The 27,920-nt window shown below is 46.5% G+C and overlaps 1 protein-coding gene across 1 annotated transcript; it reads right to left on the bottom strand.

Annotated features, from left to right (window-relative positions):
* Nucleotides 1–5,234: 5,234 nt before the first annotated feature.
* On the bottom strand, nt 5,235–9,803 carry LOC133045727 (protein NYNRIN-like). The gene is given in 2 exon segments (XM_061128041.1): nt 5,235–9,103; nt 9,105–9,803. Coding segments are annotated over 2 exon segments (3,537 nt in total). The 5' UTR covers nt 9,674–9,803; the 3' UTR covers nt 5,235–6,135.
* Nucleotides 9,804–27,920: the final 18,117 nt, after the last annotated feature.

Here is a 27,920-nt window from a genome sequence, read left to right as displayed (position 1 = left end):
GGAGATGCCGGGCCAGGCCGCCGTGGGGATGTCACTCAGGAGAACATGGCTGGACCATGGGTCCTCCTGTCATCTGCAGCCCTGGTTCCTGGCTGAGGCATCCAGGTCACCCTCACCAATATGGGCAGACGTCATCCACTCCACAGCAGCCCCGATTAGCATCAAAGGGCAGAGAGACTGCAAATTTGCTCTCTGCAGGGTAAAGTCATCCATCTTCCTCTGCCTTGGACCTAAGTGCTGCTGTTTCTAGGGTTTTATAAGTCATCTTCAGGGATGTACACCACTGGCTGCCCTGGTTCTCGGCCCTTAGAATTTGGACTGGAGCTACCCCACTGGCCTCCCGCACCTCTGTCTTGTGGCCGACAGGTCCTGTGATGTCTCAGCTTCCATAACCAGGTGAGGCCAATCCCTCACCGTAAATCTCTTTCTGTGCACCTTAAAAATATCTCCTGGTATGATTCCTAAACATATTCCTGATTCAGAAGCTACTTTGAGACAGTCATCTCGGGGAGGGGGGGAGGGTTATAAGGTCAGTGGTCAGAGGACTACAGTTTGAGAATGAGTCTAGAAGTCTGCTGCGGGGGTGGGCATCTCTGCTGGGGGGGGGGTGGGTATCTCTGTGGGGGGAGCTTCTCCTGCATCTTAGGCTTAGGGACTGGTTAAAATGAGCAAATTTGTCTTCTCTAGCCAACTCCCTGCTGTACCGCCCCATGAACCCCCGGGGCACTCGGTAGCTGCTGACCAAACACTGGAAATACTATTAATATTAAAATTTTGCTGCAGAAAAGCTCGGTTCTCAAACTGGTTCCTGAAGAAGCAGCAGCACCTGGGAACTTACAGAAAGTGCTAATTCTTGGGCCTCCCCAAGGATTTATGGAATAGGGTCTCCTGGGGGGTGGGTTCTGCAGTCTGTGCTTTTACAAGTTGCTGACCGGGGGATTTTTTAACCAAAACTGTGGCTTTTTTTTTTTTTTTTTTTTTACCATGCCTGTGGCTGGTGATTTGTTATGTCAGTGAATATGGAAACAATGCATTTGAATAAATACCAACAACTTTTTTGCATCTAATGCGTTTATTGGAACATTGTATGTCTTACTAAAGCATCCAGGGTTTTGTTAGAGGGTGATAGGCTATATAGCAGGCACCTGTGTGCAGAACAGGCTATTACAAATATACCATGTTTCACTGTGCTTTCCCGTCTGTGGAAGAACAGGCTACACTTACAGGCAGCACTTTTTTTTTTAAAGTTCTGTGGGTATTATTTCCTCTAGAATATTTTCATTTATTTTAGCTGGTAGTCGATAAAGTGGATCTTCATGTGGGGTGGGGGGGCTCCTTTAGAAATGAGAAATTTTGTGATGTGTCATTTTTGAAAATTTTATAGTAATAAACGTGTATAATATATGCAAGGTTGTAACAAAAGCATAACAGAGCAAAATGTGAATGATAATGACAATCATAAGTTTCATATAATGAACGCTTGATCAGTTTTAAGCTCTAACAACTTTGCACAGTGATTTTAATTGTATCACTCTCTAAGAACGTATTGATACATCGGTCAAAAATGTCCAAGTAACAGTATGTCTCCGGTCAATGATGAAGCCTCAGGGATTGTGTAGAGAGTAGCAGGTTCCCCTCCTGGGGGGACCAGTGGGGCTTCCTTCCAACCCACTGGGCCAGGTGTTCGCGTCCGTCTGCTGCCTGCTGGAGGCATGGGAGTGGGGGCTTGTTCTCTGCTTGCCTGGATGCACAGGTGCTGAGCATTTGTTAAGCACTTAGTGGGTGTCCTGATCATTTAGCCTCCCCTCGAAGAGGCCCCATCACATAAACCCTTTTAGTTGAGAGGCAGGTTTGGTGTTTCTGATTCACTCATTCTTTTACTGAGCAAATATTCCACAGCTCCTATGTACCAAGTGCTCCTCTGGGTACCCAGGATATGCTGATAAGAATGTGCCTTTGCAGAAATAAGCCAGTTTACACTATAGTGTTAGCGCATGGTAGGAGCTTTAAAGGTAGGGTAAGAAGATAGAATTTTGGGTGGGGAGGTGAGGACTGTGTGTTGCTACCCTCTTAATCCTTGTACTGGGAAGGACACCGTGATCTTCATTGCTACACATTTTAAAAGATTCGACTTTCTTCACCCACAGTTTGGGGGTTGGGTGGGCACATGACCAAAGTCTGGCCAATCAGAGCATTCATCTGCCTGCTCCGGCCCCCAACGGCGAACGCTTCAGCAACGGATTCCAAGCTGTGCTAAGGAGACTGAGTCTTGAGGCTTTTCCTAGAAACTAGTGCAGAGAGAGGAGAAGGCAATGGCACCCACTCCAATACTCTTGCCTGGAAAATCCCATGGACGGAGGAGCCTGGTGGGCTGCAGTCTGTGGGGTCGAGAAGAGTCAGACACGACTGAGTGACTTCACTTTCACCTTTCACTTTCATGCACTGGAGAAGGAAATGGCAACCCACTCCAGTGTTCTTGCCTGGAGACTCCCAGGGATGGGGGAGCCTGGTGGGCTGCTGTCTATGGGGTCACACAGAGTCGGACACGACTGAAGTGACTTAGCAGCAGCAGTACAGAGAGAAAGAAATGTAAAAACCACTTTTAATAATGGCTGAAGTTACTGAGCTGTGAGGATTTTAGGCTTGGGGTTTTCAGAGGCTGCCACAGAGGATGAACTATCCTGAGAAAAAAAGCCCACACAGAGGAAGTGGAGCTGAGAGGCAGCGAGTATCCTGATCACGTCGTTTGAGCCTGATCATTGTTGTTAGATCCCGCCATGCCCGAAGCATTTACCCTTAGACTTTTCACCTCGATGAGCCAGTTCTTTACTAATTCAGCTAGAACCTCTTCCAGTCCCTTGAGTCATAATATCAAACTTGGGAGACAGGGTTCAAATCCTGGCTCTGTCACTTACTTGCAGGCTCCTTGAGTCTCGACTTCTGTTACAAGGACTGGAGGAAGGAATTCAACGAGGGCAGTGAATTTGCCGGGCAGCTGCCACAACCCTTGGCCCATAGTAGGAGCTCAATCAGGGCAGGCTGGATTGAAGAGAGAGATTAGCTGTCAGACTGATTTCTTTTTACGTTAGCTTAATTGTGTTCATATTTTGCATTTCTGAACATGTGACTGCATTCCCAGTGGCCGGGTGAGCGGCTGTGTTATTTTTCATCTCTATTCTGACAGTCCAGATGGTACAGCGCAGTCCTTCTCTTCCCCGCCTCCCCCCACCCGAAGACGCACAAGGAGACACATTCTTTTTCTCAATGAAATACAATTACGTGGAATTCATGGCATTGATGATATTCATTGTCTCAAATTACACTGTTTCCTGGTGCTGGGTTGAGAGCTATATAATAACGTCCTGATAAGGACGTTTTCTCTCTAACCCAAATTGTACGCAGATAGATGACACCTTCTAAGGGCAATAATTTCTCTTTTTCTCAGAATTATGAAAAATCAGTCATTCTGAGGCTGATCTACATTGCATATGTTCTTCACACATCCATCAGTTTCAAAATAGATTTCAATGAGGAAAAAAGTAAAAGTTTCTCAGTCCAGACATTGAGATGATTTGATTTTAATAATATGCAAAGCATGGGTGAGGGAGGTGGGGGAGAAGAATCACCAGGCTTGTCCAAGTGTAAATGAGCTGCTAACAAGAGGAGGCTGGAAGCATTGCCTTCCCCTGTGGGTGTGTTGGAGAAGCAGTCTGGACTGACCAGTCCTTAGACTGGAATCTGCCAGAGCCACAGAAGAGGCCATGTGGAAGCCACAGGTACCATAGTTGGCTTCCCAGGTAGCTCAGTTGTAAAGGATCCACATGCAATGTAGAAGATGCAGGTTCAATCCCTGGGTCAGGAAGATCACCTGGAGAAGGAAATGACAACCCACTCCAGTATTCTTGCCTGGGAAATCCCATGGACAGGAGCCTGGTGGTCTGCAGTCCATGGGGTTGCAGAGTCAGACATGAATTAGCAAGTAAACATCATCACCACTGTAGTTAGCATCCATCGAGGGCAGCATTCTTCAACTTTTTTTTTTTTTGCATTATTGCCCCCACCCTCCCTGCCCCTTCCCCCCATCCGCCCCCCAACCAGCTCCAGGGAGAATCCCACGGACAGAGAATCCTGGCCCGGCTACAGTCCATAGGGTCACAAAGAGTAAGACAGGACTGGGCACACACATGCGCACAAGGTGCCTCTTAGACATTTTCCCCTAATCCTCTCCAACCCCTGACAATGAAATTTTAATGCCACAGATAGACTAGATACCTGTTTATGTACTGTAGATATAGTTGTGTTTTATGCATAAAAATAAGCTTTTTTTTTTTTTTTTGCCTCCAAGAACTATTTTGCCCTGTTGGTGGTTTTGTTTCCATGAAGTATTCATGATATCTAGAGCTTATTATGTAGATAGCAGCCTCTTTTCTGAGGGCCTCCTTTATTAGCTAATTCCTACCACCTGAGGGCAATTATCTGAAAAAGGGCAGCGGTGCGTCTCTAGCAGTCAACACTCTCAGGGGTGAGGTGGTGGGGAGGGGCAGGGCGGCAGGGAAAGGGGGCCCTCCCAGGGAGGGGAGAGCTGGGCTGGACAGGTGCAGCGGTGTCTCCTGCTATCACCTTGCTGAGTATGTGTTGCTTGGGTTCTTTTCAGAAGTTTAAAAAAGTCTATCTTGGGGATCTCCATGGTTGTCTAGTGGTTAGGACTCTGCGCTATCACTGCCAAGAGCCTGGGTTCGATCCCTTGTAGAGGAACTAAAATCCCAGAAGTCTGGGCATGGCTGAAACCAAAGTCTTGGAGGCTTTCCTGGAGAAGTACTGCTTGAATTGAGTTTTAAAGGATGTGCAAGGGTGAATATGGCAGAGAGTGAGGGGGAAGGTGAGGGAGGGCAAGGAATGGGAAAGGAAGAATGTACAAAAGCTCTGGGGCAGGCAGGAGCATAGAGTTTTAAGGGACAAGGACAGGTCAGATTGGCTGAAACCCAGATGAAAAGGGCCTCAACATGAGATTTTGGCTGGGAAAGTAAGACAGAGCAAACCACACAGGACTTTATCAACTGGCCAATTTGATGATTGTGCTTCATTTGGAAAGCATTGAGAAGCCATTGACAGATATTTTTTAGTTCAATTTTTATTTTTATTAGTGCTCACTGTTATGCCCGATGTCCGAATCCCCGAGCGGGAAGAGAGAGAAGGCTTCCAAGACAATGCAACTCGCAAAAAGGGAAGTTTATTACTGTCTCGAGCCAGGGCCTTCTGCCACAAACATCACAATGGTGCAGGGTCAGAAAGCGCCGAGCTCAAGCTTGTTACACAAATTTATGAGATATGCAAAAGCGGTTAGTAACTGGCTTAAGCGGATTGGTTACATGTTTGCAAAGCAATTCTATCCGTACAGACTTTCGCGGGCTTTTCAGCTCTCCCTTTGTTCTTACTGGGCGCATATTGATTGGCTGGCTCCAGGTTACTTGATGGGGGTAGGGAATCTTACCATTTCGGGGGAAGCTAAAACTTAGGTCCAGGCCGCCCATAATGGTATTAACCCTGGCAGCCTCACATTCCCCCCTGTCTTCTTGTTCCTGTAGAGGAATCTTTCTCTTCATCCTGGGCTACCATCTGATATTGCTGCCTCAATACCATAATCTGAATGGTATTTAGACGTTCTCTAATAAATGACATTAGCCAGTTTAAAATATAAGGGCCAAATATAAGTGTTAATAATAGCACTATAAGCGGGCCCAGGAGGGTGGAAACTAAGGTGGTCAGCCAGGGGGAGCGTTGAAACCAAGACTCAAACTATTTTTGTTGGGCCTCCCGTTCCCTCTTTTGTTGTGCCAGTCTTTTTTTTATTTTTGCCATAGATTCTCTTACCACTCCTGTATGGTCTGCATAGAAACAACATTTTTCTCCCAGAGCCGCGCAGACCCCACCCATAGAGACCATCCTGCTTTGCGAAGAGGCTTGAGAGGTCGAAGTTCAGGTCTGGCCACCAGGTGTTTGGAGGGTGGATTCCTGAGGTCTCATTGAGCAGCTCATGAGTTTGCCCGTCGTTGAGTTTCCATGTGATCTTAGCAGGTTGATGGGGGTTATGACTGGTCGCTCCTGGGTCGATGAGAGCTGCCATCAGCAGGAGAATTAGGAGGCCTCCCAGCGGACGAGTTTCAGTTTCAAAGGATTTGACGGGTGAGGACTCGCCTTCCATTCTGCTCGCGCTTTTTCCTGTTCTTCCGATGTAGCTTGCCGCACGTGATTGCAGTGAACCCAGGGTCCAATCCCGTCGACCTTGACAGCGGTAGGAGTGGTAAGGAGAACAACATAAGGGCCTTTCCATCTAGGTTCTAATACTTTAGATTGGTGTCGTTTTACCCAAACCCAATCACCTGGGCCAATATTATGTGAGGGGAGGGCCCTCTTGTGTTGGCCCTCATGCATCTCTCGAATCAATTTCCAAACATGGTTATGCACCTTACTTAATGCTATCAGAGTTTGCTGGAATTGTCCCAAAGTAGGGGGTGGCAGACATTTTCCTTCGAAAATAGGATACACAGGAGGGGGTCTTCCATACAGAATCTCAAAAGGAGTAAGATTCAGCTTATAAGGGGTGTTACGTGCCCGAAAGAGTGCAAAGGGGAGGAGGGTCACCCAGTCCCCGCCAGTCTCTATTGCCAACTTTGTCAAAGTTTCTTTTAGGGTCCGATTCATTCTCTCAACTTGTCCTGAGCTCTGGGGATTATATTCGCAATGTAACTTCCATTTCGTCCCCAGAGCTTGGGCCAGCCCTTGTACAATCTGGCTCACAAAGGCAGGTCCATTATCAGAGCCCATAGTCACTGGCAGCCCATACCTAGGCACTATCTCCTCTAAGATCTTTTTAGCAACCGCTATTGCTGTCTCTCCCTTAGTGGGGAAAGCTTCTACCCACCCCGAGAAGGTATCTACCAGTACCAACAGATAGCGGTACCCATACTTGCCTGGCCTTACCTCGGTGAAATCTATCTCCCAATGTTGCCCTGGCTTTTCCCCTCGGTACCTCGTTCCCGAGTGCTGCTTCTTCTCTGCCCTCATCAGCTGGCACGCTTCGCAGGCTTGAATTATCTCTCGTACAGTTGCATTTTGTCGAGGGAACCTCAGGCAGGCCATCTGGAGAAGTGTTAGAGTCTTTTTTTCTCCCAAGTGTGTAGTTGTGTGCAGGTGTTCACACAGGTGACGACCCAGGGTGGCAGGCAAGATCAGGTTGTTGTTTTGGTCTCGGTACCATCCATCTTGGTCATCTTTCTGGAGGGTGGTATCCTTGTTGATCCAGGCGAGATCAGGGAGGGAATATTCGGGAACTGGTGGCAAGGTCCCCATACCAGGGGGTGGAAGGCCCACGGCTAATATGGGGGCGGCATAGTCCCGGCTAGCCGCTTCTCGAGCGGCCGCATCAGCAGCACGATTGCCTCGCGCCTTAGGGTCTTCTCCCTTCTGGTGACCGGGGACATGTACTATAGCTACTGCCCGGGGTAGTTGGACAGCTTCCAAGAGCCTGCGAATCTCAGGCAGATTTTTGACCTCTTTTCCCTCAGCTGTCCGAAATCCCCTTTCTTGGTATATGGGACCTTGAATATGGGCAGTGCTGAAAGCATATCGGCTGTCAGTAAAAATGGTGACTCTCTTCCCTTTGGCTTGCTCCAGAGCCTGTATTAGGGCAATCAATTCTGCTTTTTGTGCAGAAGTGTTTGGGGGTAGTGTCTCAGCCCATATCGTCCGCCCTGAATCATCAACTATGGCGGCTCCCGCCTTCCTTTGCCCATCTTTTACATAACTGCTCCCATCGGTGAACCATACTAGCTCACTGTTGCTTAGGGGTACATCAGTTAAGTCTTTTCGTGCCGCCAGGGCCTCAGCCAGTATCTCACTGCAATCATGGAGAGGGCTGTCCTTCTCTGGGTTGGGTAGGAGCGTGGCCGGATTTAGGGAGCAAGGGGTCTGAAAACGCACCCGTGGGGCATCGAGCAGCAAGGCCTGGTAGTGTGTCAAGCGGGCATTGGAGATCCACTTACCCGGCGGCTGCTTTAAAACCCATTCCACTGCGTGGGGGGTGTAAACCGAGAGTTGCTGTCCATACGTCAACTTGTCAGCGTCGCGGACGAGGAGGGCTGTAGCTGCAATGATGCGAAGGCAAGGGGGCCACCCAGCGGCCACCGGTTCTAATCGCTTCGAAAGGTATGCTACCGGCCGCTTCCATGGTCCCCATTGTTGAGTCAAGACCCCCTTTCCTATTCCTTGCTTTTCATCTACAAACAGCTGGAATGACTTATTTGGGTTAGGCAGGGCAAGGGCTGGGGCTTCTAGTAGGGCCTGTCTGAGTGTCTGGAAAGCCTGTTTCATTGGCTCAGTCCAAGTCCACTTTGGGGTCTCTTTACTTCCCTCATATAAGGGCCGGGCCTTCTCAGCAAACCCCATAATCCACAGTCTGCAATATCCAACAGTCCCCAGAAACTCTCTCACCTGGCGAGGGTTTTTGGGCTCTGGTATCTGCAATATTGTTTCTTTCATGGCCTGGGTTAGCCACCTTTGCCCTTGCCTGATCTTATACCCCAAATAGGTGACCTCTTGCCGGGCTATTTGTGCCTTCTTTGCGCTAGCGCGATACCCCAAGATGCCTAGGGTCTGTAATAGGTCCCCAGTGGCACGGCTGCAAGCTTCCTCTGTGGTTCCAGCCAACATAAGGTCATCTACATATTGTAGCAGAATGACCTCTGGGTGGCAAGCCCAATATTCGTAGAGGTCCTCACTCAGAGCCTCATTAAACAAGGTAGGGGAGTTCTTGAACCCCTGTGGGAGGCGGGTCCAAGTTAATTGTACTACCGGTTGGCCTTCCCCCTCAGTCCACTCAAAGGCAAATATCTCCTGGCTCTGGACTGCCAGGGGTAGGCTGAAAAAGGCATCCTTCAAGTCCAGCACAGTGTACCAAGTGTACTCAGGCAGTAAACTGCTCAGGAGGGTATACGGGTTAGGGACAGTTGGGTGTATGTCACTCACCCGTTTGTTGACTTCTCGCAGGTCTTGGACAGGTCTGTAATCTGTCCCCCCTGGCTTCTTCACCGGCAGTAAGGGAGTGTGGGGATTGGCATCGCCTGAGAATTTCGGCCTCCATGAGCCGTCGAATGTGGGGAGTGATCCCCCGCCGAGCTTCTTGGCTCATAGGGTACTGTCTCACCCTCACAGGAATTGCCTCGGCCTTTAGCTCGATGACGACCGGATGTCTCTGTTTAGCTAGTCCCATTCCTGCTGTTTCTGCCCAGGCCAATGGATATTTATGGACCCACGGTTGTACATCTAGTGCTATGGTCTCTGAGGGCTTAGGCGCAAAAAGTCTGTATTCATCTCTTAAGGCTAGGGACAAGACATGTATCGGTTGTCCAAGTCCATCCGTGACTGACATTCCCCCGGGGTCAAAATGGATCTGAGCATTAACTTTAGTCAACAAGTCTCTTCCAAGTAGAGGGGCTGGGCATTCTGGTATCACCAAAAACGAATGGGACACCTGGTGGGTCCCCAGATTTACTTTCCGTTCTGTGGTCCAACAATATCTTTTTGTCCCCGTGGCTCCTTGCACTAAGCTGGCTTTCTTAGACATTGGTCCCAGTTTTTTATTTAAAACAGAGTGTTGGGCGCCAGTATCTACCATGAAGCCAATGGGTTTCCCCTCCACATGTATGGTTACCCAGGACTCGGGGAGGGGTGCCGAGTCTCGACTCCCCTAGTCACTGTCTTCCCCCGCATATAGAACTCGAGTTCCAGGGGGGATTTTTTCTCTCTGGGTCATTCCTCTCTTTGAGTCCCTCTTAGGGCACTCGTTTTTCCAGTGCCCCTGTTCTTTGCAGTAGGCGCACTGATCTTAGGGCCTGCCTTTTTGGTTTTTCTTTTTCTCCCGTCCGGGGGTTTCGAGGTTCCCTCAATTCTGTTCCAGCCTTTATCCCCGCAAAAAGAATCTGGGCTAGCTCCTTCTGGTTCTTCCGGTTTTCCCTCGCCCTATGTTCCCTGTCTTCCCTCCTGATCTTCTCCGCTAATTCCCTTTCCTCCCGCCGAATTCGCTCTTCCCTTTCTTCTGGGGTCTCCCTATTATTAAATACCTTTTCAGCTACTTTCAGTAAATCCTGTATTGTCTGTTCTCCCAATCCCTCTACTTTTTGTAATTTCTTCCTAATATCTGGGGCTGCCTGATTCACAAACGCTAACAAAACTGCAGCGCGTGACTCCTCAGCCTGGGGGTCCATAGGTGTATATTGCCTGAGAGCTTCCATCAGCCTCTCTACGAAGGCTGCCGGGCTTTCAGTGGGCTCTTGCCTTACTAAATTTACCTTTGCCAGATTTGTCGGCTTTCTTGCTGCAGCCCGCAGGCCAGCCATTAGAGTCTGGCGGTACACTCGGAGACGCTCCCTACCTTCCACCCGCTCAAAATCCCAGTTAGGCCGCAACAGAGGAAACCCCTCGTCCACAAGATGAGGCTGGGCAGTTGGCCTCCCGTCGACCCCTGGTACCCGTTTCCGCGCCTCTGCCAGAATTCGCTCCCGTTCTTCCGTGGTGAAGAGCACCTGCAACAGCTGCTGACAATCATCCCAGGTGGGATTATGAGTGAACAAAATGGAATCTAAGAGGTCAATGAGGCCTTGGGGCTTCTCTGAGAAAGGGGGGTTTTGGGTCTTCCAATTGTACAGGTCACTCGTGGAAAAGGGCCAGTACTGATAGGTTCGCTCTCCGTCCGGGTTAGTTGGTCCCACTCGGACAGGGAGCGCCTGAACAGTGGATGAAGGTAACTCTGGGTCCCCAGGGTCTTGCTTACCCCTATCTCCCTTAGTTTTCCCCCGGGTCCCCAGTGCCGGTCCCCCTTCATGGTCGGTTCCCATTGGCCCTCTTAATCCTCTCGGTTCACCTGTGGGAGCTTCTCTCCTCGGAGGGGATTGCAAGGAGGGCACATATGGCGGAGGCCTTATCTCCGTTTCTAGATCTATCAGGTTTGGATAAGATGATTCCTGAAGGACTGGTTTTGGGTCCTCTTTCTTTTTGGTTTCCTCCGGGGGGGGTCTCCATCACCAGGACCTGTGAACTGGAGGAACTAGGAAGTTTGTAAACAAAAGGTTTTAACCATTTAGGCGGATTTTCCACTAGATCCTGCCAGACCATGACATAGGGGACCTGACTCGGATGGCCCCAGGGATCAGGAGCCATAATCTTTTCCTTCACAGCCTGTATGATGGACGGTTGAAAGGTGCCTTCCGGAGGCCATCCAACCTGAAAGGCGGGCCACTCTGCAGAACAAAAAGTTATTAATTTACTTTTCTTGACCAGCAAAGACAAGTCATGGGCCCTGGCCCTGACATCCGAAAAATGGTCAGTCATGAGAGAAAGTGGGGTAGATTCTCCTTGCCCCATGGTCAAAGAATTAACGGTAAGGAAGAGAGAGAAAGTCACTGAGAACGACCACCAAAAATCCTACCGGGAGTGGTGGCGGCCAAGAGGTTGGGCTTATGGTATGCTTTTGGAACTGTTTATGTGCCTGCGTCGTTGCACGGAAGTTTTCTTGCTGGGGGCGGGCCCCCTAGGGGTTTCTAGCCCATTCCGTGACCCCCTTATCCTCTCACGGGAGTCTTCAAGTGGCAGGCGCCCTAATGGCCTTTATGTGCCTGACCCGTGCCCACAAGAAGAATTTTAGGCCACATCCTCAGTTAGGGATGTTAAAGGAGAGTTTCACCCGGTCGGGCTCTAGTTACTGAGGCTTACTTATTGTAGGGCCTTCAGAGTCCGCCAGAGCGTAGCCCTGGCCAGGACTCATCAATTGGCCCCACAACCGTTTGCCTGTTCACTGAAACTCCCGAAAAGAAAAGGAGTTGGGGGCAGATCAGAGAAGTAAGAGAAAGAAAATAAGTCAGAAGTGAGAGAGAACAATGCACCAGAATAGAACGAGACTAGAGACAATGCCGGCACACATAAAAACACGGAGAGCCAAAGACAAACACACGGACAAACAAATGTCGGCCGACGACACAGCGCTGGGTTTTCGGGCCCCCTGAATTTTCTTGCCTCCCGGTAGCAGATTCACCTTACCGAATGACGTCCGCTGTTCATCAGACTCGGGGTCGGGAGAGGAACTTTCTTCCCGCGGAGTCGGCTGCCTCCCAGCGCGTCCGCTGGCCTTGGCCTTACGCCGGCTGGCTCCCCCTTTATAAAAAGCCTTCCCGCGGAGTCGGCTGCCTCCCAGCGCATCCGCTGGCCTAGGCCTTACGCCGCTGGTTCCCCCTTTATAAAAAACCTTCTTTCTGTGCCAGATACCTCCCTGCTTCCTGAGCACCGGTGTTATTATTTATCCTTCCCCTTTGTTCTGTAAGCGTTCTCTTCTCCCGGTCAAGGGATCCCGGACGAGCCCCCAGATGTTATGCCGGATGTCCGAATCCCCGAGCGGGAAGAGAGAGAAGGCTTCCAAGACAATGCAACTCGCAAAAAGGGAAGTTTATTACTGTCTCGAGCCAGGGCCTTCTGCCACAAACATCACAATGGTGCAGGGTCAGAAAGCGCCGAGCTCAAGCTTGTTACACAAATTTATGAGATATGCAAAAGCGGTTAGTAACTGGCTTAAGCGGATTGGTTACATGTTTGCAAAGCAATTCTATCCGTACAGACTTTCGCGGGCTTTTCAGCTCTCCCTTTGTTCTTACTGGGCGCATATTGATTGGCTGGCTCCAGGTTACTTGATGGGGGTAGGGAATCTTACCATTTCGGGGGAAGCTAAAACTTAGGTCCAGGCCGCCCATAATGGTATTAACCCTGGCAGCCTCACACTCACCATCCGCACTCAGCAAGGAGGTTAATTAGGAGGCTGTTGTGGCAGGGAGGAAACCAATTCTGACTCTATGTTGGAACAGTTTCTTTGACTTGCTTTTCGTTGCTTTTGTTGTTAGGATCATACAGAATGGTTTGCCTCAGAGAATCCTGCCCCTTTGCCTGACTGTTAAACTAAAGTGCCTTTGTTCAGAACCCTGTCCACCTGTGGATGGCAGGAAGGAAGAAATTAACACATCTCCTGCCTGAGGCTTGCCATTCTAGGAGATGTTTGCAAGACTGATGGCCTTTTTACTTTGCTTTCTCTCCACTCCCCCATCTCTCCCCCATCTCTGATTTGTAAAAGAATCTGGCATCCAGATTCCAATGATTATTTTCAGACACTAGCCTGCAATCTTCTTGGTCAGCTTGCTTTCTGAATAAAGTTGTGTTCCTTGCCTCAACCCTCGTCTCTCATTCACTGGCCTGTTGAACAGCAAGCAGAGTGAGCTTGGTCTCCGTAACAAAGCCATGGTGTCTATCCTGGGTAGGAACAGCCAGAATAGTTTGCATTAGAGGAGGAGAGGGCTGGCAGAGAGATGAAGAGAAGTGGATGGATTTGGGAGGTCTGTCAAACTGAGGGTTGGAGAAATTAAATCACTAGACCAAACTCGCCCTGTGGCTATTTAAATTTATGTTAATAAATTTTAATGTATTAATATTTTTCAGTGGCGTTAGCCACACAATGAGTGCTCCATAAGCACATGGGGGTATCTTATTTGATAGAAAGATTATAGAACATCATTGCCACAGAAAATGTTGCTGGAAAGCACTCATCTAACATCCAGATCAAGAGCTTCCCTGGTAGCTCAGGTGATAAAGAATCTGCTTGCAGTGCAAGAGACCCAGGTTCGACCCCTGGGTCAGGAGGATCTCTTGGAGAGGGAAATGGCAATCCACTCCAGTATTCTTGCCTGGAGAATCCCATGGACAGAAGAACCTGGTGGGCTACAGTCCATAGGTCACAAAGAGCTGGACACCACTGGGCGACAGCATGCACACACTCACGAGTGAGGAAGCACGCATACCCAACATCCAGGTCCCCTAAAGTTCCTTGCCTAAAGCACAGCCAGTTTGTTGCTCATTCTGGAGACTTGAGTGCTTGGGGCTGAGGTCAGCAACTCTAGGTTGTTCTTGACCTGCAGTTGCCCCTAAAACAGAACAGAGCCAAGTCAGATCCTGTTTCATGCACAACCAGCACTGAGGGGATTGCCCAGCTTCAGAATATATTGGCATGCAGCATACATGTCTCATGGCTAGAAGTGCCCATTTCTGAATTAGATGAAAGATGTCAGAAGAATAATAAAGTTACTTTTGGGGAGTACATATTATCTGTAATGAAATGAAGTGGGATTGCCAGCAACTTCAACTCAATCTTCCATCTCAGAGGTTTATTAACTCTAATCCCACTAGAATCAGTAGCAGTATCTGGGAGAGTACTAAAGTGGACTCAGTTTGCACATTTTTTTTTCTTTCCTTGAGTATTGGTGGTGTAAAAAGAGCAATATTTAAAAAAAACAGCATTTGTTTACATTTTCCCTTCTCATTGATGACTGACTTTTGTGGCGATTTTTGTAGTAATCCTGTTTTAAAATAGTGCCTTCTATCTCATTTCAGTTTAGACACAGGACAGCAAATCTATGGTCTATGTTTTTGTTCTCCCATCCCTTTCAGACATCAGTAATCTACCCCAGAATTCTTTCCCTATGATTCCAACAGATCCAGCAGGGGAGAGAATAGATCAGAAACTCAGAAAATGTAGTTGCTGTCCTTAGATTGTTGCTGTTTAGCTGCTAAATTGTGTCCGACCCCTTTGCAACCCTGTGGACGACAGCTTGCCAGGCTCCTATGTCCATGGGGTTTTCCTGGGAAGAATAACTGGAGTGGGTTGCCATTTCCTTCTGGAGATCTTCCCAACCCAGGGATCAAACTTGAGTCTCCTGCATCGGCAGGCTGATTCTTCAGCACTGAGCCACCACGGAAGATTAGGGACAGGTATTTTATCTGAGATGGAGCAAGATCAATACTCAGTTCTCAGAACAGTGGTAGATAATTGTTCAGAGCTGTTTACTTCTTGAAAGAGGGGAACAGTCTTGCTATTTTGGGGGCTGTTAAGGAGGAATGGTTTATCCCAGTTCATCTGGCAGGGGTTAAATGATGGTGAAAAAGAAAGTGAAAGTGAAATCGCTCAGTCATGTCTGACTCTTTGCGATCCCATGGACTGTAGTCTACCAGGCTTCTCTGTCCATGGGATTTTCCAGGCAAGAGTACTGGAGTGGGTTGCCATTTCCTTCTCCTGGGGATCTTCCTGATCCAGGGATCAAACCCAGGTCTCCTGCCTTACAGGCAGACATTTTACCCTCTGAGCCACCAGGGAAGCACAAATGATGGTAGTCAATCCTAAAGGAATCAACCTTGAATATTCATTGGTAGGACTATTGTAGTGTGTTACTATACATATTAGGAAGAAGCTTGTGTTTTATATCCCCCAAAAAGGCCCCAGAGAGCAGTGACTGGGTAGCACCACAGCCTCACAATTTCTTCTCAGGGGAAAACAGTAAAGGGCATCAGGTTACCCTTTTCCTTGGAGCCCAGTTGTGCCTGCAAGAATTCCTGTCCCATTCTTTGCTGTGTGGGTTCAGCAAGCCCTGGGTTCTGCTGATGTTCAGACCACTGAGGAAATCATACTCTCCCCATGGAGCAGGGCATATCCAGATATACCCTCACAGGGCTTCTGGCAGCCAACACGAGAGATTAAAGCCATTATTGCTGCTTGCTGATTCTTTCTGTGCTGCAGTTTCTGTCTGGGAGTAATCCCATGGGCTTGAAGTACTGTTTAGACCAGAGAGGAAAGCAGCCCGAATCTGGTGATTTTAGGACAGTGTGCTTGGCCTGGCTGACAACACCCTGTTCTCCAGGCTTTGATAGAATTTGTTGGCTCTCATCATGTTCATAGGTCATTTGGTATTCTATTCCCTTGCTCTGGGCCCTCTGAAGTGTAATAAATTGCTGTTACACATAGTGATTTATACCCATGGATTCTGTGGGTCAGGAAAGTAGACAAGGTATAGTCTCCTTTCTATGGCATGTTGGTGTTCCAGGATGTTGGAATCTCAGTTGGGAAGAATCAAAGGTTGGTGGTGATGGAAATGCAGGGCCTGGACTCTGCTGAAGGCTCATTCCTGCACATGTGTGGTGCCTGGAACTGGTGTGGCTTCCTCAAAGCATGGGAGCCTCGGGGTCATTAGACCTGGGGCAGAAGCTCCCTCACCTGTGATGACCCAGCCTCCAAAGCCATCAGCATCAAGTCTGCTCTGTGGTTGAAGAATGTGCAAGCCTGCCTGGTTTCCACGTTGGAGAGTCACAGGTCGTCTTTGACAAATGCACTTCTTCATCTCTCTTAGAAGTCCAGTGGCAGAGGGCCAGCCTAAAAGAGGGGTGACAGCTTCCAGGTGTCCCTGTTACCTGCTGGTGCTCTGAATTTCCTGAAGTTGTATTAGTGTCTTAGTCTTTGGGGGTTGCTATCACAAATTACCACAGCTGGATGGCATATAAACAACAGAAACTTATTTCTCACAGGTCTGGCAGATGGAAATCTGAGATCAGGTACCAGTGTGGTTGGGTTCTGGTGGGAGTTTTTTTCCTGGTCCATAGGTGGTGTCTTCTTGCTGCATTCTCACATGGTGGAAGCAGTGAGGGCCCTCTCTGGGTTCTCTTATAAGGGCACTAATCCCATTCACGAGGGCCCCACCCTCATGTCCTAACTGACAACAAAGACCCCAGCTCCTAATACCATTGCCTTCAGAGTTAGGGTTTCAACATACGAGTTTTGGTAGGAAACAAACATTCAGACAATAGCAGTTTGGGATTCAACTCCAGTGCATCAGTCTCCCTGAGTATCAGCCATGAAGCCATTCACTGCTTGCTTTGAATATCTTGTCTTCAGCATGTGGCAGAGGAGCCTCGCTTTCTCAATGTTGGGCCATCAGAGTCACCTGGAAAGTTTGTGTAAAATGCAGGTTCATGGGTCCCACCTCTCTAAGAGGTGCAGGAAGCCTAGAGTGAGAAGGAATGATGTATAGGAATTGAAAGAACAGTAAGTGTTCAAGTTTAATTCTCTCTCTTATAAAAGGAAACCATAACACAATCAGACCTATGAGCCATGCTTTTAATGACTGCATGTGTGTGTGATGTGTGTATGCAAAACACAAACACACACACATAATAGCACAGTGTGTAAAGTGAACCTTGGTTCATTGATATTTTATACAGATTTTTCCTTTATTCATTTATGTTGGTGCTACTGCTGGTAAATCACCTGCCTTGAGCAAATGTGAAGTCACAAAGGTCAGCCTGCAGTGAGCTGAGCTCAGAAATGTGTGTAAGGGAAGCTGAGGGAAACAAAGATTTTATTTTCTGGTAGCAAAGCCCAACTATGCTTTTCAGAGTGAAGATGTCTTCTTCTCTTCATAATCTAATTAAACTACTTCTGTACTGACATTAGGCATAGAGGGCTTCAGCTGGTGGAATGAATTCTTCTGAAAGTAATAATAACAATTTACAAAGAAGCCACAAGGCAGGAGAAAAACAGTATTTGATTCTTTGAGTTCAGAGTTCATGAGGTTAAAAATTCTTTAGGGTAGTCTCTCCAAAAAGACCAATTTAAAAACAACAGAATTACTCAAGACAGGTTACTAAAAAAAAAAAAATAATAATAAAAAATTAACTCTGAATATAGGAAAACCCATTGAATTGTATACTTAAAATGGATGAATTGTGTGGTATGTGAATTAAATCTTGATATAGCTTTTATAAATACATAAAAAAAATCAGAAAAACCAAATTCCACATGCAATAAGCTTTCTGTAAGAATCAGGTCATTTTCACTGGAAATTGCCCTTCAGGCAATTTATTTTCTAAGTATGACCTTGTTGAAGAATTTATAATTGAAGTGATAAAAATTTTAAAAAATGCAACGAGATGGGTGATACTGTTTAAAATACTGAAGAGCAGATTTTTAGAAAACATTAATGGCAGAGATGTCAGATTATTCATTATCATTTTTCTTTTGTAATCTACATTACCTGTTCTCTACATTTCTTTTGTTACCTACATTTATTACCTGCTGCCCACTTGGGCTTGGTAGAGGGGGTAGGGGGAGCTACAGATGAGAAATACTGGCTATTTGACTACTGTTAATTTTGCATAAGTCTCATTTGCTGAAATCTGTAATTTGAACATGGTTGTTCTTTGAAGTGCTCTGGTCTCCAAGTTCAATCAATTTCTCAATCACGTAACAACAGCAGGAACCACTGAAAAAGAGACAGGGGCTACAGAGAACTACATGTGTTCCTTTTCACAGGGTACAAAATATGAAATTCGATGTCTCCTTCACAATACCTCGTTTAAAACACTGCACATCTGACTGCCTGAGGGGAGGGACATGAAATGTATTTTTAAACGAGACAAAAGAAAGTCAGAAACGATCATTGTTAGATGAATACCAGAAAAAAGAAATCAGCGCCTGGTGAAAGGCAAATTATACTGTTCACATTGATTGCTTTTTCTCCCTTTTTAAAAATGATTTATTATCCTTTGATATCACAATCAGTTAGCTAGTTTGCCGCAGCATAAATATTTGATCTTGGTCTAGTGCTTTTCACCACTGCTTTTTGCTCAGACATCTTTGCTTTTGCCTCCATCTTTCCCTGATTAAAGTGAGGAGGCAAACATGAGGTGTGTGAAGAGAAAGGAAACCATTGACCTGTAAATTATCCAAGTGAAGAAAAGCCTCAGGAATGTAAAAATTACCAACAGGGAGAAACTCCAGATCCATCATTTCCCAGGTGTTATATTTGGTATGTCCTTTTTTGGTTTTTTTGTCTATCTGCTGGAGAAAATCAGGATATTAGGGCATTTGTTTTATCTCTAAGTTGCAGTCTTTGACACTTTTAGTTCTGATTTAGAACTGTACGGGGGATGGGGGGGCCCTGGATTTTCGATGGTCATTGTGTGTGTGGAGACAAAGAAGATGTAGACCTAGAGAACACACTGTGGACACAGTGGGGGGAGGAGAGGCTGGGATGAATGAAGAGAGGAGCATGGAAACATACTCACTAGCGTATGTAAAACAGGCAGTGGGAATTTGCTGAATGAGGCAGGTAGCTCAAACTGGTGCTCTGTGATGACCTAGAGGGATGAGATGGGGTGGGAGGTGGGAGTGAGCTTCAAGAGGGTGGGGACATATGTATACCTATGGCTGACTGATGTTGATGTATGGCAGAAACCAATACAAAATTGTAAAGCGATCATCCTCCAATGAAAAATAAAAAAAAAACCTTGGGTCCAAATAGTGTGACTGGGACAGAGCATATACTCGTGGCTTTGGGGACCATCGGCAGTGCGTATTGTCCCCAGAAGGGTGCCACCGTGAGAACCTGGCAGCCAATAGTCCACCCACCTGGGCGTGAGATGAGGGGTCTGGTAAGGGGAGCAGGAAGGTGTACTAGAAGCTTCAGTGCACCCAATGTCTTGAGTTCTGCATTCTGGGGTCAACAAATACAGTTCAGCTTCCATAAAAGAAAGACTTTTGTATACATGATGTGGGTGTCTCTTGCATTCTTCTTTTCTCCATGTTCAGTTCAGTTCAGTCACTCAGTCATGTCCTACTCTTTGTGACCCCATGGACTGCAACATGCCAGGCTTCCCTGTCCATCACCAACTCCTGGAGCTTACTCAAACTCATGTCCATTGAGTCGGTGATGCCATCCAACCGTCTCATCCTCTGTCGTCCCCTTCTCCTCCTGACCTCAATCTTTCCCAGCATCAGGGTCTTTTCAAATGAGTCAGCTCTTTGCATCAGGTGGCCAAAGTACTGGAGTTTCAGCTGCAACATCAGTCCTTCCAATGAACACCCAGGACTGATCTCCTTTAGGATGGACTGTTTGAATCTCTTGCTGTCCAAGCGACTCTCAAGAATCTTCTCCAACACCACAGTTCAAAAGCATCAATTCTTTGGCACTCAGCTTTCTTTCTAGTCCAAATCTCACATCCATTCATGACTACTGGAAAGACCATAGGCTTTGACTAGATGGACCTTTGTCAGCAAAGTAATGTCTCTGCTTTTTAAAATGTTATCTAGGTTGGTCATAACTTTTCTTCCAAGGAGCAAGCATCTTTTAATTTCATGACTGCAGTCACCATCTGCAGTGATTTTGGAGCCCCCCAAAATAAAGCCTGTCACTGTTTCCATTGTTTCCCCATCTACTTTCCATGAAGTGATGGGACCAGATGCCATGATCTTAGTTTTCTGAATGTTGAGCTTTAAGCCAACTTTTTCCTTTTCCTGTTTCACTTTCATCAAGCGGCTCTTTAGTTCTTCACTTTCTGCCATAAGGGTGGTGTCATCTGCATATCTGAGGTTATTGATATTTCTCCTGGCAATCTTGATTCCAGCTTGTGCTTCATCTAGCCCAGCATTTCTCATGATGTACTCTGCATATAAGTTAAATAAGCAGGGTGACAATATGCAGCCTTGACGTACCCCTTTCCCGATTTGGAACCAGTCTGTTGTTCCATGTCCAGTTCTAACTGTTGCTTCTTGACCTGCATGCAGACTTCTCAGGAGGCAGGTCAGGTGGTCTGTATTGCCATCTCTTTAAGAATTTTCCACAGTTTTTTGTGATCCACATAGTCAAAGGCTTTGGCAGAAGACATTAAGAAGAGGTGACAAGAATACACAGAACTATACAAAAAAGATTTTCATGACCCAGATAACCATGATGGTGTGATCACTCAACTAGAGCCAGACATCCTGGAATGTGAAGTCAAGTGGGCCTTAGGAAGCAGCACTATGAACAAAGCTAGTGGAGGTGATGGAATTCCAGTTGAGCTATTTCAAATCCTAAAAAATGGTGCTGTGAAAGTGCTGCACTCAATATGCCAGCAAATTTGGAAAACTCATCAGTGGTCACAGGACTGGAGAAGGTCAGTTTTCATTCCAAACCAAAGAAAGGCAGTGCCAAAGAATGCTTAAACTACCACGCAATTGCACTCATCTCACACGCTAGTAAAGTAATGCTTAAAATTCTCCAAGTCAGGCTTCAGCCATACGTGAACCGTGAACTTCCAGATGTTCAAGCTGTATTTAAAAAAGGTAGAAGAACCAGAGATCAAATTGCCAACATGCGTTGGATCATTGAAAAAGCAAGAGAGTTCCAGAAAAACATCTTCTTCTCCAGGTTAACCTAGTTTTAATTCAGTTTCTCATATGACATGGTTGAAAGTTCCACCATATCCCTCACCTCTGCAGTCCCTATTTCCAGGTTGAAATCCTGGCTTCTGTTTGGGTCTGTGTGGGACATGGTGCAGAGGGAGAAGGGGAGAAGTTAGGGAGGTGGGTGTCACCTCCCTTTCTTCATCCACATAGCAGGGATTACAGTGCTTCCTCTTAGGCTTCCTCTTAGGGGGTGTTGGGAGGAGACCATGAATGGTGCTTGTGGAAGGTTTAGCATGGTATCTGGCACAAAACCATCACTTGGAACATGATATCTATCATTACTTCTCTCTAAGAAAATTATTTGAAATCAATCATGGTGGCCTCTGGCCTTCCCCCTGGCCCGGAAGCCTCATTTTTCTGTCCTTACTAGTCTGGTCCATGCCTTGCTCTAGACCAGGGTTTCCAAAACCAGGCTGTGCATCAGAGCTAGATGCTAATGTGATGCAATATTAGTCAATGCTGCCACTTGCCTTGGGTGATGGACTGCAGCTCCTGGAGCCTCAGTTATTTCCTAGGGAGAAAAATGTGCCTTTCTCTCTGAGTTTCAGGGTCACATGTCGTGAAGTGTCTGGGGCTGGCATATAGCAACTCAGAACACAGTAAAAGATTACTATCATTTTTCCCATCTGAGATCCTCCTTCTCCCTTACTCCCATCCACTGCTTTTTAAAAAAAAAAAAAACAGAACAAATATTTATTTGACTGTACTGTGTCTTAATTGTGGCATGTGGGACCTTCAATGTTTGTGGCCGCATGTGGGACCTTTACTTGTGGCATATGAGGTCTAGTTTCCTGACCAGGGATCAAACCTGAACCCCCTTCATTGGCAGCACAGAGTCCTAGCCACTGGACTACCAGGGAAGTCCTGTTGTTGCTTGATAAATTCTCATTTGTCTCAAATCTCCATTCACAAGCTGCCTTCTCAAGAAGACCTTCTGGGATCACTGTATCTGAAAGACACCTTCCAGTTACTCACACCACACTTTTGGCTCTAGTGACTTCTTTATGGTGAGTGCATAGTAACTGTTTATCTCCCTACTGCCTTCTGCATCTACCACATGGGCACACTCAATATATAGTCATTGAATAAAGACATTGTAACTGTCATCACTGTGACACAGAAAGCTAAAACAGGATTCAAGTGAGCTTTGCATCCCTAGAATTTTCAGAGAACGCCCACCCTTGTACAGCTTTCAGTAAACTCCCAAGTGCCACAGTCTCTGTTTCCATGGCTATAGGACTGAACCCATGCTCATGAAACTGGGTCTACTACAAATGGCTTTCTGTATGTCTGTTCTTGTTTAGTCATTAAGTCTTGTCCAACTCTTTAGTGACCCAATGGACTATAGCCCACCAGACTCCTCTGTCCGTGGGATTTTTCCAGGCAAGAATACTGGAGTGGGTTGCCATGTCCTCCTCCAGGGGATCCTCCCAACCCAGGGATTGAACCGGCATCTCCTGCACTGCAGGCAGATTCTTTACCACGGAGCCACCAGGACAGCCCCATGCATGTAAGTAGGATTCTGAAATTCCATTTGCACAGCCTAAGGTTCCTGTCCTCCCGGAACACTGTCTCTGAGTTTCATCCTTATGTTTTTCCCCTCTTTACCAGCTTTCCTGCTAAACACAGCTCATGTTTGTTCAGCCAGTATCATGTGCCAACTCCCTGCATGATGCTTTATAGGTGTTATCTTCCAAATCATCACAGTCCCCCTTTGTGATTGAATGTTGAGTTTTTGTAATTTAGAGAATTCCCAGTTATAGTTGGTTCCAATAGCATTAGGCTCTGACCCAATGTGTGTCAACTAAAAGGATGCATAATGTGAGAGTTGCGAGTTCAGTTTTATTTAGGGCAAAATGAACACCACAGCCCGGGAGACAGCACCTCAGATAGCTCCAGTAAACTGCTCCAAAGAGGTAGTGGCAAAGGTCAGTACGTGGGAATTTGCTCTGTGACTCAGGGAACTCAAACAGGGGCTCTGTGATGATCTAGAAGGGTGGGATGGGGAGAGAGATGGGAGGGACATTCAGGAGGGAGGCGACATGGGTGTACCTATGGCTGATTCTTGTTGATGTATGACAGGCAACCACAAGATACTGTAAAGCAATTATCCTTCAATTAAAAAAGACAAAAGAATTTGGTGAGGGTGGAGTTCAATGCAATCAAGCGTTTACTTTGCAAAAGTTTTTCTGCTAGTCATGGGGAGCTGATGTTACCATAAAGGGGCTTAGTGCTTTTCTAGTTATGAAGAGATGCAAGGATTGGGATCATGAAATCAGTTCCTGGGAATATATCTGCTCCACCAGTTTCCTGGAGCAGAGTGCCTCACTCTCTACCCTGAATTCCCCTCAGTGGGTGTTGAAGGTCAGCAGCTGCAGCAGCCCAGGGTTCGGTTTCCTCAGAGGCAGATGGCAAATGCCCTTGTTGTTGCTCAGTCACTGGCAAATGCTCTTGGCAAGTGCCAGTTTGTAGCTGACACATGGATCTTGAACAGGGAGAGCAGGTAGCCAGGAGAAAGCAAATACAGGCAAGAATAGAAATGCAGGGTAAATTGGCAGTGGGGATAAAACTGATGAGACATGAGTCAAGACAGCATAAATCGCCATCCCCAAATCGAGGAAGCTCAGCCTGCTTTAAGAAACCACGCTTCCCAGGAGCCAGGGTTGAGGACAAGTTGCCAGTCCTGAGAGTGGACACACAAAGGTATCCTCCTCCAGCTCCATGAGACATGAAGATCTCACAGCACCCTGTACAATCAGGTCCCGAAGACCTGATCAGTCCCAGGATTGTGGTGAAATGGGGGTGCAAAAGTAGATAAGGCAGATAGAGGGAATGAACAGATTGTGCCTGGGGTCAGATGGGATGGGATTATACACACTCAATGGTAAAGTCATCCATGGCTACAAACCATATTTTCAAAAGCATGCTCGCCAGTGCTGTTATTTGAAAAAGGGTACAGAAACCTCTCAAATGTCAAGAGATAGGGTTTCTGCCAAGGCAACAGAATGCTGAGGACTGCAAGAAAGATTCTTCTAACAAAAAGGTGCTAAATTCTGGAGAAGGGTTTAATTATACCTGAGGTATTTCTGACTTGGTACGTGTGCGTGGGAAGCTTTCCCTGTTTCTCTATTGCTGTTATTATCTCGTGGGTCTATGGTTTAATTTTTCCCACCATGGGGCTCCTTAGTCATCTTTCCAATCCCCCAGTTCCCTCTGGGAGGCAGTTGCCGTCAGGCACTCGACTGCTAATAAAAGGTGCCCTCCCCCGAGTCTCTGACTATTTGCTCTCCAATTCCTGGCCATGGCTAATCATCAGGTTTAATCATACATTAATCATTTACCAGAGTGGCATAGGGGCAAACTTGAGATATTCCTGAGGCTGAATCTATACAGCACAGATATGTCTGTTAGAGAAATGTGTGGACCAAAAGCATTTTCTCCAGTGCACGTGGGAACTGAGGAAAGTGGGAAGCATGGTTGCATTTCAGGCTGCCTCATGTAATCTCTCTTGATGGATTCACTCTTCTCAGTTGCTGGCATATCTTACATGCTGTTTTTGATATGCTTCATCTCCCAAACTCTCCGCCTATTCTCCATTTGTTTTGCTAGCTTCTTCTGAATATTTTATAATCAAGTATGTACCAGTGCCTCTGGAGCTCCTCGGGAACTCTATCAGTGGAGTTCTTTCTCTGGGTATCTGTTCATCAAGCAGTACTGAACTCTCAGGATCAAGTCAAGGTCATGTTTCCTCTGCTTAAACCCTCCAAACTGTGCCCCATCTTATTTGCCTGAAATGTAGTGGACTGACCAAGGCCCACAAAGTTTTGGATTTTCTAGCCTCCAGCTCTCTCTCAGACTTGATCTTCTCAACAGTCTTGTTTGGTAACTCCACTCCTGCCCTTGTTGTTTCTGTTGGATTTCTGTTGAAGTATCATCAGTTATTACAATGGTAGCACCTCAACCCCCCAACACCCATGCCCTGTGTTGTTAGCTCATGTTTTCGTAGATCAGAACTACAGGTGGGCTCAACCACATTTTCAGCTTAGGCTAAAGTCAGCTTGTGTGCTGGACTTCTGTCTGGGGGCTCTGGGGAAAGGTTTACTCCAGGATTCATTCCACTTACTGGCAGGATTCAGTTCCTTGTGGTTAGAGGACTGAGGTCCCAGCTTCCTTGCTGGCTGTCAAGGGAGAGCCAGTCTTAGTTCCCGGAGGCCACCCAGATTCCTTGCCACATGCTTTCCTCCATCTCCAAGCCAGCAAGGGTGCCTTGGATCCTTGTCATGCTTTGAATCTCTCTGACTCCCCCTCCCGCATCCAGCCAGAGAAAACTCTCTGCTCCCGGAATATTCGTATGATTAGGTCGGTCCACTTGGATAATCCTCAGTGAAGGCCAAATTTGATTAGTAATTTTTTTTGATTAGTAATCTTAATGTCAGTGGCAGAATTACTTTAACATATTGGGCTGGCCATAAATTTAATTTGGCTTTTTTAGGAAGATGTTATGGAAAAACCCAAATGAACCTTTTGGCCATCCCAGTGCACAGTCATGGGAGTAATCAGGGAAGGGAGGAGAATTCTGCCTCCTACATGATTCCTCAAACATGCTGCTGTAGGTCTCACCCTAGGACCTTTGTACTTGCTGTTCCCTCTGTCTGAAACTCTTCCCCAGAGAGTCCCATGGCTGGCACAACTGACACATTATGTATTTATATGCTTATTTGATACCTGTTTTCCTTCACTGGAAGGGAGACTCAGAGTCTCCCTTAAGATGGGGGTTTGCCTACTTTATTCAGGGCTCCATCCTCAGCTCCTAAAATAACTCCTGGCTCTTAGTGGATGCTCCACACTATAAATAAACGAATGTACACATGATCTTTAGCTTTGTCAACTACTTTCCTCTTTTTCCTTCTCTCTCCAAGATGTCTCTGAATTTTAGAATTCCCATAAAATGATCAGCAGAAATTTTTTTTCCCCTCTGAATATGTGTGAGCCTGAAAAGATTCAGGAACCTCTTCTCTTCCACCTGATTTACATAAGCACAGAGTTTAAAGAGGAAGGCTCCTTTATTTCTCTTTACCTGCTTTTTTTTTTTTTTTAAACTTTTATTCATCTGTGTCTTCTTTATCTGGCAACATTCCCATGCATTCCTATCTTTATGACCCAGCTGGGGGTTGGAAATACCTTGGTGATCTTTGATTGTAGGTTCACATTCAATGAGAAACTCCCCCAGACTGGAATATCCTCCCTCTCTTTGTCAAGAACATTCCTACTTCTCAGGGTTCATGTCAGGTCTACCAGGTTCTGTGCATTCTTTGGTACAACTCAGAGAGAGCTAGTCTTCTTTTAAACTCATTTAATATCTGTGCCAAAGGTGCTAGAGGCATAATGGCTTGATTCTGTGCACTAGTCTATTTTCCAGTTTGTCATTTTTTAAATGTTTGAGCCTTCATTCAAAGGACAAGGCAGTCAAAAACCTAGATTTCTGATTTCTCTTAAAAATAGGAAGCCTAACACTGTGCTGCCATTTCCATATGACAGTAGCTGGGACTGGAGAGGAAGTTGTCCTTTAGTGGGGGTATGTCTCTGATTTGCTGCAGTCCCCACTTCCCCCTACTATGTCACCAAATGGAACCTGAGTGTTGCTGTAATTTATCATCATGGTCGTGCTGCTATTTTTTTTTTTTTTTAAGTAAAGAAGTATTTGTCTGTTTCCTTGTTTTATCATAAGTGGGAAACTGAGTGAGTTTTTTTGCTATCATTTTATCAGAATCCTCTGAATTGCTTTCTATCACCCACCTGGGCTTGGCGGGGCTGTTGGGCTTTGCAGTTTCTTCCCAGTCTCTGTTGAGGCTGGGAGCAGCCCCACCTTGTTCACTGCTGTGTTCCCAGAGCCTGGAGCCTAAGAGGCGATTAACTGATTTTTACAGAATGAATGAATACCTTTATCTGAAATCTGTGCAACTCACTTAGCACCTAGTAACCCCGGATTTTACTGTTGTCTTTTTATGTTTGGATATCCTTCTACAAAATCTGCCAGTGTTTCCCCTCCAACTATTTGCTTTAAAGCCAAGAAACTCTGTGTTCACTTCCTATTGCTATTGTAGCAAATTACCAGAAACTTGGAGTCTTAAAACAACAGAAATGTATTCTCTCACAGTTTTTTAAAGACAGAAGTTAGAGATCAAGGTGTTGGCAGGGTCACGTTCTCTCCCAATAGTTCTTGGAAGGATTCTTCCTGGCCTCATTCAGCTTTGGTGACTCCAAGCATTCTTTGGTTTGTCTCAGTATCACTCCAGCTCCTGCCTTTTTTTTCTCTTGGGCCTTCGCAGGGCCTCCTCCTTTTCTGCATCTCAGCCTTCATTTCTGCCTGTCAGAAGAATTTGTGTCATTGGATTAGGGCTCATGTGGTTAATCCAGGATGATTTTGCCTTGAGATCCTTCACTTAATCGCAAAGACCCTTCTCCCAAATAAGCACATTCCCAGGTTCTAGGCAGACATATATTTTGGGGGCCACTATTCAGTTCTCTACAAAAATCTCATGGTAATTTCTTTCTTTTTTTTTTTAGTTTTCTGACAGTTTCTTCTTCTTTTTTTAATCTATTTATTTTTTGTTGCTGTGGAAGGGCTTTGTCTAGTGGGGAAGTGAGCAGGGGCTACTCATTGTTGTGGTGCGTGGGCTTCTCATAGGAGTGGCATCTATTGTTGCAGAACACGGGCTCCAGAGTGCAGGCTCAGTAGTTGCAACACGTGGGCTTAGTTGCCCCGCAGCACATGGGATCT

This window comes from Dama dama, chromosome 24 (genome assembly GCF_033118175.1).
Source record: "Dama dama isolate Ldn47 chromosome 24, ASM3311817v1, whole genome shotgun sequence".
Taxonomy (NCBI): domain Eukaryota; kingdom Metazoa; phylum Chordata; class Mammalia; order Artiodactyla; family Cervidae; genus Dama; species Dama dama.
Note: the sequence above shows the minus strand (reverse complement) of the source record. Positions and strands in the feature narration are given on the sequence as shown.